The following is a 12,770-nucleotide window of genomic DNA, read 5'->3' on the forward strand; positions in this document are numbered from 1 at the left end:
TCAAATATCCAGAATGATACCTTAAAGCAGTTATGCATAATGGACATTTTAAGGCAGTGTATATAACCACTAGGTCTGGCTGTGTGATTAATTTTGTTAAAATAAGGGATACCAACCTTCTATCTACAATTACTGTGATTAAAACTGCCATCAGCACGTCACTCTTTTAACATGGACTTTAGACATTTGAGGATGAGGTAGCGTTACCTTTCCTCCCATCAACCCATGAACTTTCACACCAAACCCTTAAGTAAAACATTCAATGTGTTTCGGAACATTTATCTTTAAACAGCTTTCTGGCCTGTATAAAAATGAAGCAGAGGCCGGATCATAATTTTGCACGATATCATATGTTTATCGTACGTGAAATAAACTATCACTGACTTGTGTCAGCGGCACGAGAGGGAATACGATTGTGAATGTGTAGAAAACTGTTCTGGTTAGCAAGCAGATGGCCCTTGTGACGCACACCAGAGCATGCTTGCGATGTGTGTCTTGGTGTGTGTCTTGGTGTGTGTGTGTGTGTGTGTGTGTGTGTGTGTGTGTGTGTGTGTGTAAAGTAGGAGACACAGGAGGTGAGAAGACAGACTGACAGACAGATGGACAGACAAGTTCAGGATCCAACCCCACTGCAGGGTCACTCAGCCGAGACATTCAATCTGAAATAAACTTGGCATTTGAGATTAAAGTGAAGTGTACACTGGAAAATGTAATGCTTTTTACGGTTTATATTGTTTATGTCAATATTAACTGAAGATGTGACAGTTACTTAATCCAAATATAAAAATGTCATATGATATGTATGAAATGAAAAATGGCTGCTTTGAAATTATAGCTGACAGCCTGCAAGGATTTATTTTTATTAGGTTTTGCAATGAAAAAAAAGAGAGAAGGTGTTAACAAAGGCAGTGAACTGGAACAGCAAAGAAGGAAGTTTCCACCAAAGCAGCATGGGATGTATCTCAATGTCACCAAAATGTGCAGCTTTGTGTATTTCTTCTGCTTTGATGTCTAAGACCTAACAGATCAAAGTTGGATTGGGTGCTGCCATCATGAAATATTATCAAAGACAGGTTTTTCATGGTCACTGCTTGGCCATTTGGTGTAGAGACCATGGAGTGTCAGTACCTCAACAAATAAACAAGTACAGGCTGTATTCACTTTATTCCTATTAAATGATTTAGGATCAGCAGGTATAGATGATTGACAGAATATTATTATTGTTTTAATTTTAATAAATGCCCACCATCTATCCCATGTGTGACGTCACACGTCAGGCCCTTATGTGTTTGGCTACTTTATAAACATAGTAGTGGCTTGAAGACTGGGCCCTCCTGTGAGGATGATTACAGCAGTCATGGTGACAGAATCTGAAGCCCCTGTGCTGCCGACCTGTGCATTTAACTAATTAATCAGTGCGTGACGATCCCTATATTTACAGTGTGGATGGGGAGAAATAGCACGTGTGTGATTGTCTGTGTGCGTGTTTAAGCAGTAACCGCAGCGTCGGTAGTGTACGCAGTGTGTGTCCACAACAAAAGCTGGTCTTTTGTTGGCCCTGCCCAGCCCAAATGCACAGCTGCCTCAAACTGCGAGCGCAGCTTTGAGGGTTAAGAATAGGCCGAGCCCTGCTGCCTGCATGCCTTGAGAGAGACACTGACACAGCACACACACAAGGAGCGACACACACATTATCCTGTAGATGTAATCAAATATACGAGGCAGTGTCCGCTTTTAAATACACTTTTTTTTATTGTTCTGTTTTTCTATCTTTACAAGGGTACAGACTTTTTAGAAACACACTCTTGTTTGAATGTTAAATATGAGGCTATAACCACTATAGCCACCTTAGCTTAGCATAAAGCCTGGAAAAAGGGGGAAGGAGATAGCCTGGCTCTCTCTAAGGCAACAGAAACCCCCACCTGCACCTCCAAAGCTTTCTAATTAACATGGCACGTCTTATTTGTTTAATCCATACAAAAGAATTTTAAATTTATAAATGACATGGACTATTTCTTGGTGGGAAGCAGTTACTTCATGAGGTCTCCACTGATTGCCCTTAAAATCATACAAGATAACAAGATATTATGAGAAAGACTCAGGCTAGCTGCTCCCCCCTTTTTCCAGTCTTTATGCTAAGCTAAGCTAACCACCTGCTTGCTGTGGCTTCATATTTAGCAGAGAGAAATGAGAGAGTGGTATTTATTTTTTTCAGGTGAGTCCTGCAAAGTTGAACTATTGATTTAACATAAAGACAAGCATTGTCATTTGCAGTGAGAAATGCTTGACAGATCCCACTGAGAATCAACATCCCAGTCTTCACAGTTTTAAGCTCATGGGCAGCTGCTCTCTGCCCACACTCTGACTGTATGCTCTCTGAATGTTGCAAAATGGCTGAGAGCCGTAAATGAGTAAAACAAGTGAGTGGTGAAGAGGCCAAATTCAAGCAATCCAAAAAAGACCTGGATATCTTTCTCAGGAGTTGGCTGACCAGGCCACAGAGAAAATTCCAGTGAGTATTGGATTTACCTTTGACAGGTGGCAAGAAATACGACTCCGGGTGTATCCCAAACTAAATTAAACATGAAATTAGACTTGGAAATGACCTTTTTTGTTGGCTCCCTTTGTAAATTACCTTGATTCACATTTTCCCATTGGAAAGGCCTGAAAAACTGATTTGAACTTGGTAGATGTTTTTTTTCCCTACTGCAAATGCACCTGCTTCATTAATCGTTATTTCAATGATCAACAGTGTAAATTAAGGTTAAATTAAAGCCATTTACAGTAAAAGCATTGGCAATGCTGGCTGAGCAGCCTTGTTATGAAACATTGGAGTCATGGGAGAAATTGCATCAGACAAGCTAGTTCTTCATAAATCTGATATCTTTACGCATGTTTACACAACCAGAAAGAAATGTAAACATAACTGTAGTTAATTTAACTGTGATTACTTGTATGAAATAAGCAGATATAAATCATCTATTGTTTTTTATTTTTTTCATGCATGTGTATGCATGGGACCATCTTAGTCACAGGTTTCATGGCACAATTAGCCAACCATAACAGAGAAGTAACACAGAACTCCTGATTTGACAACATGAAAAAACAACAGTGGAAGGAAAATACGTTTCCGTTGAACGCTGCTGCTGCTGCTGCTGCCGCTGCTCATTAAAAACAATGGCAAATATTTGCTGGTCTTTTCCCCTGAAACAAGGGGAAACTGACTTTCTTTGTCATCTTTCCATACAATTAAGGACTTAGAGAGTGTAATGCAGAGGTCTTGGCAGAGGCTGGAGTCTGGTGTGGAGACTGTGCTAGTGCTGCTTTTTCTTTAGACAGGAGGGGAAGCCTGAAAATCCCTCAGTGGGGTTGAGAGCAACTTATTTACTCTTAGTTCATGCTTCTGAATGTTTACATGCCATATAATTAGGAAAATGAATAGTGCCACCATAATGTGGATTTTGCAATGGTTTTATCTGTTGCGTTGCATTGTGCTGCTCTTGTTGCTCTTCCTGTGTGTCGGTGTTGATTTGCGCTCGTCAGCCAGGCTTCGAGAGCCAGTGTTTGACTGGAAAATGAATATTACTCTCCACATTTCTCACAGTGCACAAATGAAGACTTGACCATGTGATGGAGTAGATTTCACTCCCTTTACTAAATGCAGACCTCTTGAAATGTGTGTATGCAAGTGTGTGTGTGAGTGTGTGTAAACACTGAGTTTTTCTGTGAGCTTTTGGTGAGTCACCGTAGCGTGCTGCTGTTAAGTCGCCACCATATGTTGTTTGATGTCATCGTGATGCAGAAAATAGTATTTTTCTCAACTCCAATTTTAAACTTTTTGAAAAGCAAATGGTTTATTGATCAACAAAAATAAAAGTGTCAGTCCCCCATACGTAAAGATTTGCTGCTTTCTTTGTCTTATGTGGTAGTAAAGACTGACAGGGTTTTTGAAGATTTCCCCTTGTGCTTTAAGAAATTATAACAAGCATTTTATAGATTTTATAGACAAAACAAATCATATATAATAAAAACAATCATTAGTTGCATCTCTTTGGTTGTATGGAACAGGAAACATTGACCAGAACTATGCTTAAGTGAAAAAAACAAATCCGATTTTTATTCATGACCCACCACCACCCATTGAATTGTAGGAAAAGATAAAGTGTAATTATGGTTTTGATACCAGAAACTCATCAGCTTCATGCTCTGTGCTGATAAGTCCTACAGTATGTACTATTAACTACTCTAGTGGGCTTTGTCGATCTCCCCTGGTGGCCGTTGGGGCTCCAGTGGTTTCCTTCCGGAAGCCCAGTCCTGTGGTCATCTGCTGAGCGGAGCCACTATTCTGTGTCGTGGATCAAAGATGGAAGTCTTGTGAATCACTTACCGTCAAATCAGATGGGAAATCCACAGATGATTCACAGAGATGAGTGACTTTGAGAAACTGACTTTTTAACAAGCCTCTCCGGTGTGCTCTGTGCCCTCACCCACTCATTCACTTACTCCAAAAGTGAAATTAAAATGAAACAGAAAAGGGTCACAGAGCAGCAGCAGCAGCAGAGTTAAAAGAGTGAACCAGAAAAGGCTTTACTGAGCAGACCTGGAAGACTTCAATACAAATTCCATCAACTGACCGTCTATTTCCAATGTGTGCGATCGCTCAGTGGATTTTTACTTCATGTTTGCTCTCATACCCGAGGCTTTGTGAAGACGTATGCATGTCATTACAGGGCCCTGCAAATGGAAACTGTGTGCTTTGATATTCCCTCTTGCAGGCAAACCAAGTCTTGCCTCTCTCTGTTCCCTTTGCACAAATGTTTTCCATTGTGGCATGTTGTCTTCATTTGTTGGACTGAACAATCAGTCGATCTTCAAGTTATTTGCTTAAGCTGCTCTGCCAGAGTAATGTTTTTTATTCCTGGGTCAGGGAACTTTTTTCAGTTTGTCATAGAGGGTTATGATAATTACCCATTTTCCATTTGGACAGTTGACATGTTTATCATACTGAGTGTCCATCTGCCCCTTTCATCCCTGTTTTGCATTATGGAAATCTTTTCAATATACCTCCATGGACATGCACTTTAGAAATGAGATTAACTAATCACAGTGGTCTCTAGGAAATTAAAGAATCCCCTGACACCAATTAATTTAGCATAGGTAGAGTTGACAATAAATTCATTTCAAGTTTTACAATTTACTTTAAAAGCTACAAAATGTCTGTCTGTATGACATTTTGTTGATACAGTTTTAGTGAGTGAGGTTTTTTTTTTTCAGGATGCAGGCGTCATGTCTTTCTTGTGCACAGTTTTGTGACATTAATCTGAACCCTCTTGCTTGTTCCTGACTCTTACTGATGAGCACTGCCGGTCAGTAGCAGTGCTTAACCCAGCAAATGACCATTACCAGCCCAGTTCGCAGAGATTTAAGACTTCCCCTGTTTTCTCTGCACTGAATGGCAAATGTTCCTCTGTATTCATTAAGCTGTGCAGAGAATTGATTACCACCACTGCTAAAGAAAATGTCACATTACACAAAGAGATGTGGGTCTAAATATTAGAATTGATATTTTCATGATAAAATGTGTCTGCATGGTGAAAAATATGCTGCCAAATCAACAACTTAACTCATGCAAGCTCACAGGGCAGCATGTGAGGGTGATAGTGAAAGGCTGCTGGCAGCAGCACCTGCAGTAGTAGTAGTCGGCTGACTGCAGATGTATATTTTGACTAGGGAGCCCCCCTCCCAGTCATCTGCAGAGGATCTCCTTTCGGTGGAGCCATTGGGAGCCACACTTACTACACCGGCTTTCTGTTGCACTGTCATGAACAATACCAGTAAATCTGAGAAAACAACATCAGCATATGAAACTTGTCACAGGCCGTGCTCGACTCAAACCTCTCTTTCACTTCTGGATCATTGATGTGTGGAGTTCCAGCTTAAATTGAGTGATTGTATCTGAAGCATAGATTGACAATGATCTGGGAAAACTAACCTTCTGTGTAATGGAAAATATTATATATTATTGTATATATTATTTTTATTTTCTATTTATCAATTGAACTTTTTATAGGTTTACATTTTTTTGTTTTCCTTTAGAAAGAATCTTTTGTAGATTACTGAAGTTTAATTTGTGCTTTATATTTTTAGTTTTGCCTCCTTACGTGCCAAATTTGATCATAAAATTGATTATTTTCTCAGTAGGTTGTTGACATAGACTCAGATGGAAAACAACAACGACTATGTGACATAAATGTTCCGAGGCGCCGTCTCCTTATTTGCATTTTAAGTCTGTTCTGAGACTGAGATGGAAATTCTCTTCCAACAATAAGTACAACTTTTTTCAAACGGCCAACCAAATCAGTTTGTCTGACTTTATACATCGAGTGCGGCTGTAATATCGAGAGTGACGCCTCAAAATGAATCAAATAGAGAGGAATAACTCTAAAGTTACACTTGCTTGAGTCACAGGTTTTTAGGTCATTTTATGCTAATTGCTCTCAGCGTGTCTCTCCTGAGTTAAATTATCAGTCAATATGTTAATGTTTGCCCCTGCAACAATCTAATCGGTACAGCGGAAAGTGATATGTTTTTGCAGACACCCACTTGATGTCGGTCTGTCGCAGTTCACACTACTTTGCTCATATTACTGCGGTGTTGGAGCAGATTCACTCCCATAAATTAACTGCACTACAGAGTTTACCACATAAGAGTTCAGATGTGCAGCTGGCTTATGATAGGCCTGTAAATATTGCCCTGTGATTGATCCAGCAGTTTAAGTTATAAGTGTTGAAATTACAGCCTTTTATTTTTAAAGTTGAGTGTAATCCCATTTAAGGTCTTTTCTACATTTGTTCTGTGTCAACAGTGTTAGGGGTGAAATATAAAACATTTCTCATCTAAATTTCACTAAGCCAGTGTTGAGGTTGGACAACAGAAGCACAGTGACGAGCTTTTTTCATGTTATCGATACAGCTGCTGTGCTGTGCCAGTGGTCCTTTAACACTTGTAAGATGCTGTTTATTTTGAGCACAGTTGCACGCTTGTCTTTTGAAAGGTCATGCCCTTTAAAGGAGATGTGTAGTCCTCCATCACCGTTTTATTTCACCAATGGATTCGTCTGACAAATCGATAAACTGGCCAACTTGTTGTATATTATACCGCAGCCTTCTATATACAAAGGTAAATGTTTGCTTTGATAGTCACAGTCTAGTCTCATAAGTGCGTGGTGGTGCTGTAAGTGTGACTCTGTGTGTGCGCGTGTGTGTGTGTGTGTGTGTGTGTGTGTGTGTGTGTGTGTGTGTGTGTGTGTGTGAGAATATGGTTGACATGGGAAAGGAAGAGCCTCCCACGCTAACAGGATGATGTGAGTGATGGTGGCCAGACACAAAAGCAAGTAGCAGAAAACAACAAATAAAACAACAGAATTAACAGTGAAGCACAGTTATATTAAAACTCTTGGTCCTGTGACCGATGTAATGTAAAATGAATGAGGTGTTTAATGGAGGACGTGTAGTAAATAGTGAAACAGATAGGAAACTAAGATTTTAAATGTAAAGATTACATTGATGTCTATGTTTTACTAAACTGATGGAGGTTGTAGTAACATTTTTATTGAAGGCATTTGTTTCGCAGATGTATAGTTTAGTGTCCTCTGTGTGTGTCATCAAATTTAAATACAGTTTCTTTTCTCTCATGAAACAGAGATGGCTGGGATGGCTGCTCGTCATCGCTGACTGAGTCACCCCCCCTGCCATTTTTAAAAAAAAAAACTGACTTACAGTAAAACATTTGTTTATTATTGCCTGTGGTATGTGTGAAAGCACAGTTGCACAAATGGACAGAGATAGGTGGTGAGTAAACAAGCTTCGTTTTCACTGTCATGTACTCATGTACTGACAGGTCTGCTTGTAAATCGCCCAGTGTCAAACTGGGCCAGAGGGCTCTGCTGCACCCCCCCAAACCAGTTTGCCTAGCCTGATTTCTGTGCTCCTTGTCTCTGACCAGTCATCATCACCTTTAAAACACTTCAGAGAAATCACACAAAGAGGCCTCAGGACAAAAACTACAGACACATATTGTTATAATAGAAAAAACATTCACATCATATTTTCCATTAATTCCCAACAAACCAAAGTTCCCTCTCTCTCTCCATCTCTCCCTCTCCCTCTCTCTGTCCTTTCTGTCCTCTCTGTGTCTTTCCTCACCATGTCAAAGTATCTGAAGTTGATTTACATCACGGCTGCAGTTTTTACAAGCTCCCTGCTGTGTCTCTTGTGGTCTAAGTGTAAATACTGAATGGAGGCTGCAGATGTAAAACAATCACGCACGCTGGCTAAAAAAGATAAAATAAAAAAAACAGGCAACAGCACAGAGAAAAAGTTATCTGTTATTTATTTAAAATCAGGTTCGGGAGTAATTAACCTCGCTGTGCCTGAGTGGCTCTCTGGGCTCAACAACGTGTTTTTTTAATAATAGTTTAGTTTTACAAACCCCATGAACAGGCCTGAGGAAATGAACTGAACCACCATTAAAGCTCTAATGAAGTAACGGACTGCCCCCGCTGGCTGGCCGGTGTTTATAGGAGTCAGTGTGCTGTGGTAACTGGTAACGTTTCTTGGACTCAAACAAAGGTCAGACCTGGCACATTTAGTGAATGGAATAGTTTCTCTCATTTGTTCTGTCAGGAGTTATTATATCTCACGTCAGAGCCATGACTTTGTGACCTTTGGGTTTGTCAGTCTGTCTGAGTTTTTCCACTTTGAGCTCTTGGCTGTTTGAGTTAAAGCTTTCAGTCTTATGAGAAACTCGGTGTGGAACAACACTGCCCTCTGCTGGAAAGAAACGTAGTGGACACAAAGTGAAATGTGCTGCCACAAAGCAAACAGAAGTCAATTCTAAATATTAATAAGTGTTTTTTTTGTGTGTGTTTCTCTATTCATAGTGAATGAAATCATCGGCAGAGACATGTCCCAGTCCCCCAGCGCCCACGGTCCTCTGTCAGCACACAGCCAGTCATAGCCCTCAGGCCCCCAGCTCGGCCTTTTGGCTCATGAACCATCCCCTCCAGCACTTAACCCCGCAGCCCCACAGCTCTAACATGGACCCTGCTCCTGGCCAAAGTCCTGGTCCTGTGTGTGATGGGACAAGAGAGCAGGAGGAGACAAGACTTTGGTCAAAGACAGAAAACGGTTGGAGAACTTGTTAAAGCCTCATGGGCCTGCTAGACCACCAGCCTGACAAGAAGACACTCTCATTTGTCTCATCTGATTTCATTTAAAACGATACAGTTTAGAGATATAGACAAAGAACTCACAACTCAGATTTAACAGAAAAGTGAGCAGGAGAATGCAGCCGTGTCGATTTACACCGAGGGTGAAATGGTTGGAGAATAATGTGGAGCAGTGACAAGAAACAGGCTTTTTCTTCACACATCCACTGCTCAGAGCTGTCGTTAGTTTTCAGATGTCAAAATGTGACCCCCATCCCTCTTCATTAGGTGTGTGCCTGACCCTTCAAAGCACTGCTGTGTTCTTGACCAATCAGCTCTCTGTGAGTTCAGAGCACTCACTTTCCAGTACGTCTCGTCGTCCCTCCCTCACCAGCATTGACCTTCATGAATGAAGACGTCTTGAGACATAAAAACATAAGAGAGATTCAGGAGTGCACAGTGTTGTCACAGCAAGCCAGAGCTGGGATTCAGAAGGCTGAAGTGAAAGAGTTTCTCAGACAGCGTTTTTATACTCTTCAGTGTACTGCAACTCCCAGGATGCCACACAGTATTCTGGGTTTGCCTGAGTGAAAGTGAGGAACGACGTGAGATGATGTGGTAAAACTAATCACCTTTGGAAGTTGGGCATTATAGACCTGACAAATGAATCATTAGCTATGAAATCTGTTCACCAAATCCAAATCAAACCAAACTGTCAGGCTGTGTAAAGAAAGGCTCATGGCTTAGTGATGACAACACTGTCCACTCCTTTTTTCCCCCTCCCTTTTAAATAATAAAACCATTCAGGTCTCAATTGCAGGGGTCTGGCAGAGAGGAGCGAGTTCCTCTGACGCTGGTCTGGGATCTGCAACCTGCAACATTCCACAACTTGTAGAAACCTTGCAGCCATGTAGATATCTGTACATGACCCCCCCCCCCCCCCCTTCTGTCTCCTCTGTACGTCCTCCCTCTCCTCTATTTCTTTATTGTCAAGTTGAACAAATGCCTTATTAACATTTAGCAGCTTTGAATGGTAGTGAAAGCTTTTTTTCTTTTTTTTGTTTTGCACAGCTGGCTTTGAGTTTGACTGTAATATTATTTCATAAACAGATGTGTGACTCGGGTCGTGTGGATACGATTTCATGAATCCTGATGAAGGATGAGTGGGATGAGTCAACCCTCCTGATCATTTTCATTCAGATTTGAAGATGCCCATTATTTCCATGTTACAGAGAAGTGTTTTTATTCGTCCACAGAGACAAAACCTCTCTGCCTCTAAAATTTCTTTTCATGCAATAACTCCCCAGAGCTCCCAGGGGCCTTTGTGTGCCTTCTATTTCCTGACAGGCACCATACCTGTGACGTATGACAGCCTAGGTGACATATAATGGGAAATAATTTGACAAAAGTTTTAATTAGTGTATTTTATACAGATTTCTATATATTGTATTTATGTATTGACCCCCCCACGCCCTTTCCCAAATGCCCAACGTCTAGAGAACATCTGGATGTAACTGGGTCTTCCACATCCCCCTGTTTGCAACAATCAATATTTGCTGTTCACAATCAAAAACTTCATTCATATTTCCTGGTCTGACAGATATGCAGAGCCTGTCCGGCAGCAATAACACAGTTGTGAGAAAAGTTTTTTCAGGGAGGTTTCTAGTCAGATACGATGAGGATGTGAACAGATAGACACAGATTCTGGTTTTGAAGATTTCCATTCTTTTTCTTTTTTTTGCCTTAAGCTTGACAATGATGCTCCTGCATGTGAGAGCTGAGGAGTGTTGCTTATGACGGTTTGAAGTCAGTTTCCAGGTGAAAATGATTCTGCTATGCATTAAAATTCTGCCTAATGCCTTTAAAAATGAGGGGAAAAAGACAAAAAAGACCTTGATGCCTATAGAAGTAGAATGTAGACTTGTAGATGCTTGATTGATTCTGTTAGCATCCTGGATTTGTCCGTCAGCCAATCTGCCTTGTCGAGGACACAGTGCAAGCATCTTAAAAGGTTCAGTTGTGTGTGTGTGAGTGTGTATGTGTGAGTAGTGTGTGTGGATGGATGGTTGGTTGGTGTTTGTACCAAATATGATGTACAGAAGACAGGAATTTTAAGAGACCTATTTTCAACAACAGAAGCACACACATGTATTTAGGCTATGCAAACTATAAGAAGCAAATGTGAGACATGACATTAAATATAAGAAATGAGATTATAAACTATTTGTAATGTTGCTTATGAACTTCACAGAGCAGAAAAAAATAAACATTCAGATAGTGAGAGTATCATGTCACTATGTAAACTATTAGGATGCCTTAACTCTTGTTTGAAAACCAGTTTGTCAGTGTGTCTGTATGCTGTTCTGGGTTGATTTTTTTTTTCCATGACTAAGACATAAGTCAGTAACTATTATTATTATTATTAATAATGTTTTTTTGTTTTTTGGGGGCACAGGGTGGACATTTTGAGGGTTGGGTGGGAGAAGGGAGATGGCTCTTTTTGCATATGAAGCTGGTTCTGCAGCTTGAAAGACTTGAGTCAAAAAAAAAAAAGAAAAAAAAGAAACAAAACCAGCATTGACAGTAAACTCTGGCTGCCGTCCTCTTCTGTCACAACCAAAGACCGAACAATATGTTCCCATTTTACATTATGGTAAAGCAACAGAGACTGTACAACTCTATTTTTGATACTTTGAAATGGATGTCATTCCTAAAAGGTCGGGGACGTGTATGAGTGTTGAGAATATATGTATATGTATATATACATATACACATATACATATATGAAATTGTTTTGTAAAATAAAAGGGAAATACAGGTTTAGCTGATGTTTACCGAGCCTTGTATTGTCATTTCTTGTATATTTTGTATGTTAAAATTTTTGTAATTTTTAAGACTGCAGTGCTTTTTGAAATTATTCAAAGGGAATACCTTGCATCATACTGTAGGCTCTAAAGTAGTGTATATCAATAAAACAGAAAACTCAGCTACGGCTTTGTGTCTCCTTTTTACATTTTATACAAAAGCTGCCTTTTCTTTACCAACTCTGTGCTCTCTCTCTGTTCTTCTAAAACTGTCTCACTAACCCGTTCACAACTCAACACACTGCAAGTATTTACTCATAGGTGACACTACTAGACCAACATAAAAGTAGTAATGTACTGTAAACACTTGTGTTTCACTGATGGTTTGGTGTTAATTTATGTCAATGACATTCAGCTAAGTGAATCTAAAGCGATTCACAAGCCATTATGCGGAATTTGAAAACGTCTGATTTGGCGCCATCTGGTGGTATTTACAAAATATTATAGAATCCAGTCATAAAATATCTGCTGATGATACTGTGTCTTGAAAACACCTACAGTATTAAAGCCACTAAAAGTGAAATCATGCCCTAAATTTGTATCTTTTTTGCATGTCTCTCCTGCACTCGTTTGCCAGCCCACTTTGATGACCTGGAGCTCAAACATGGAATCACCATCCCCGTATTTTCACCTGCCAGCAAGGAGTTTTACCAGAATGGTGAACACAGTTGCCCCTATTGTACTCTAAGTGTGGGTGT

The 12,770-nt window shown here is 40.2% G+C and overlaps 1 protein-coding gene across 3 annotated transcripts in view; it reads left to right on the plus strand.

Annotated features, from left to right (window-relative positions):
- Positions 1-12,194, plus strand: part of nfatc3a (nuclear factor of activated T cells 3a) — a 63,622-nt gene extending 51,428 nt beyond the window's left edge. For all 3 annotated transcript variants that reach the window (XM_023411962.2, XM_023411959.2, XM_023411961.2), the window contains one exon: positions 8,942-12,194. In XM_023411962.2, coding sequence (XP_023267730.1) covers positions 8,942-9,018 — 77 coding nt within the window. In that variant the 3' untranslated portion in view covers positions 9,019-12,194. The remainder of the gene's footprint in view (positions 1-8,941) is intronic.
- The last annotated feature ends 576 nt before the right edge of the window (positions 12,195-12,770 follow it).

The sequence above is a fragment of the Seriola lalandi genome, unplaced genomic scaffold, assembly GCF_002814215.2.
Source record: "Seriola lalandi dorsalis isolate HSWRI2012SDOR001 ecotype SW California unplaced genomic scaffold, Sedor1 jcf7180002054474, whole genome shotgun sequence".
Classification (NCBI taxonomy): Eukaryota; Metazoa; Chordata; class Actinopteri; order Carangiformes; family Carangidae; genus Seriola; species Seriola lalandi.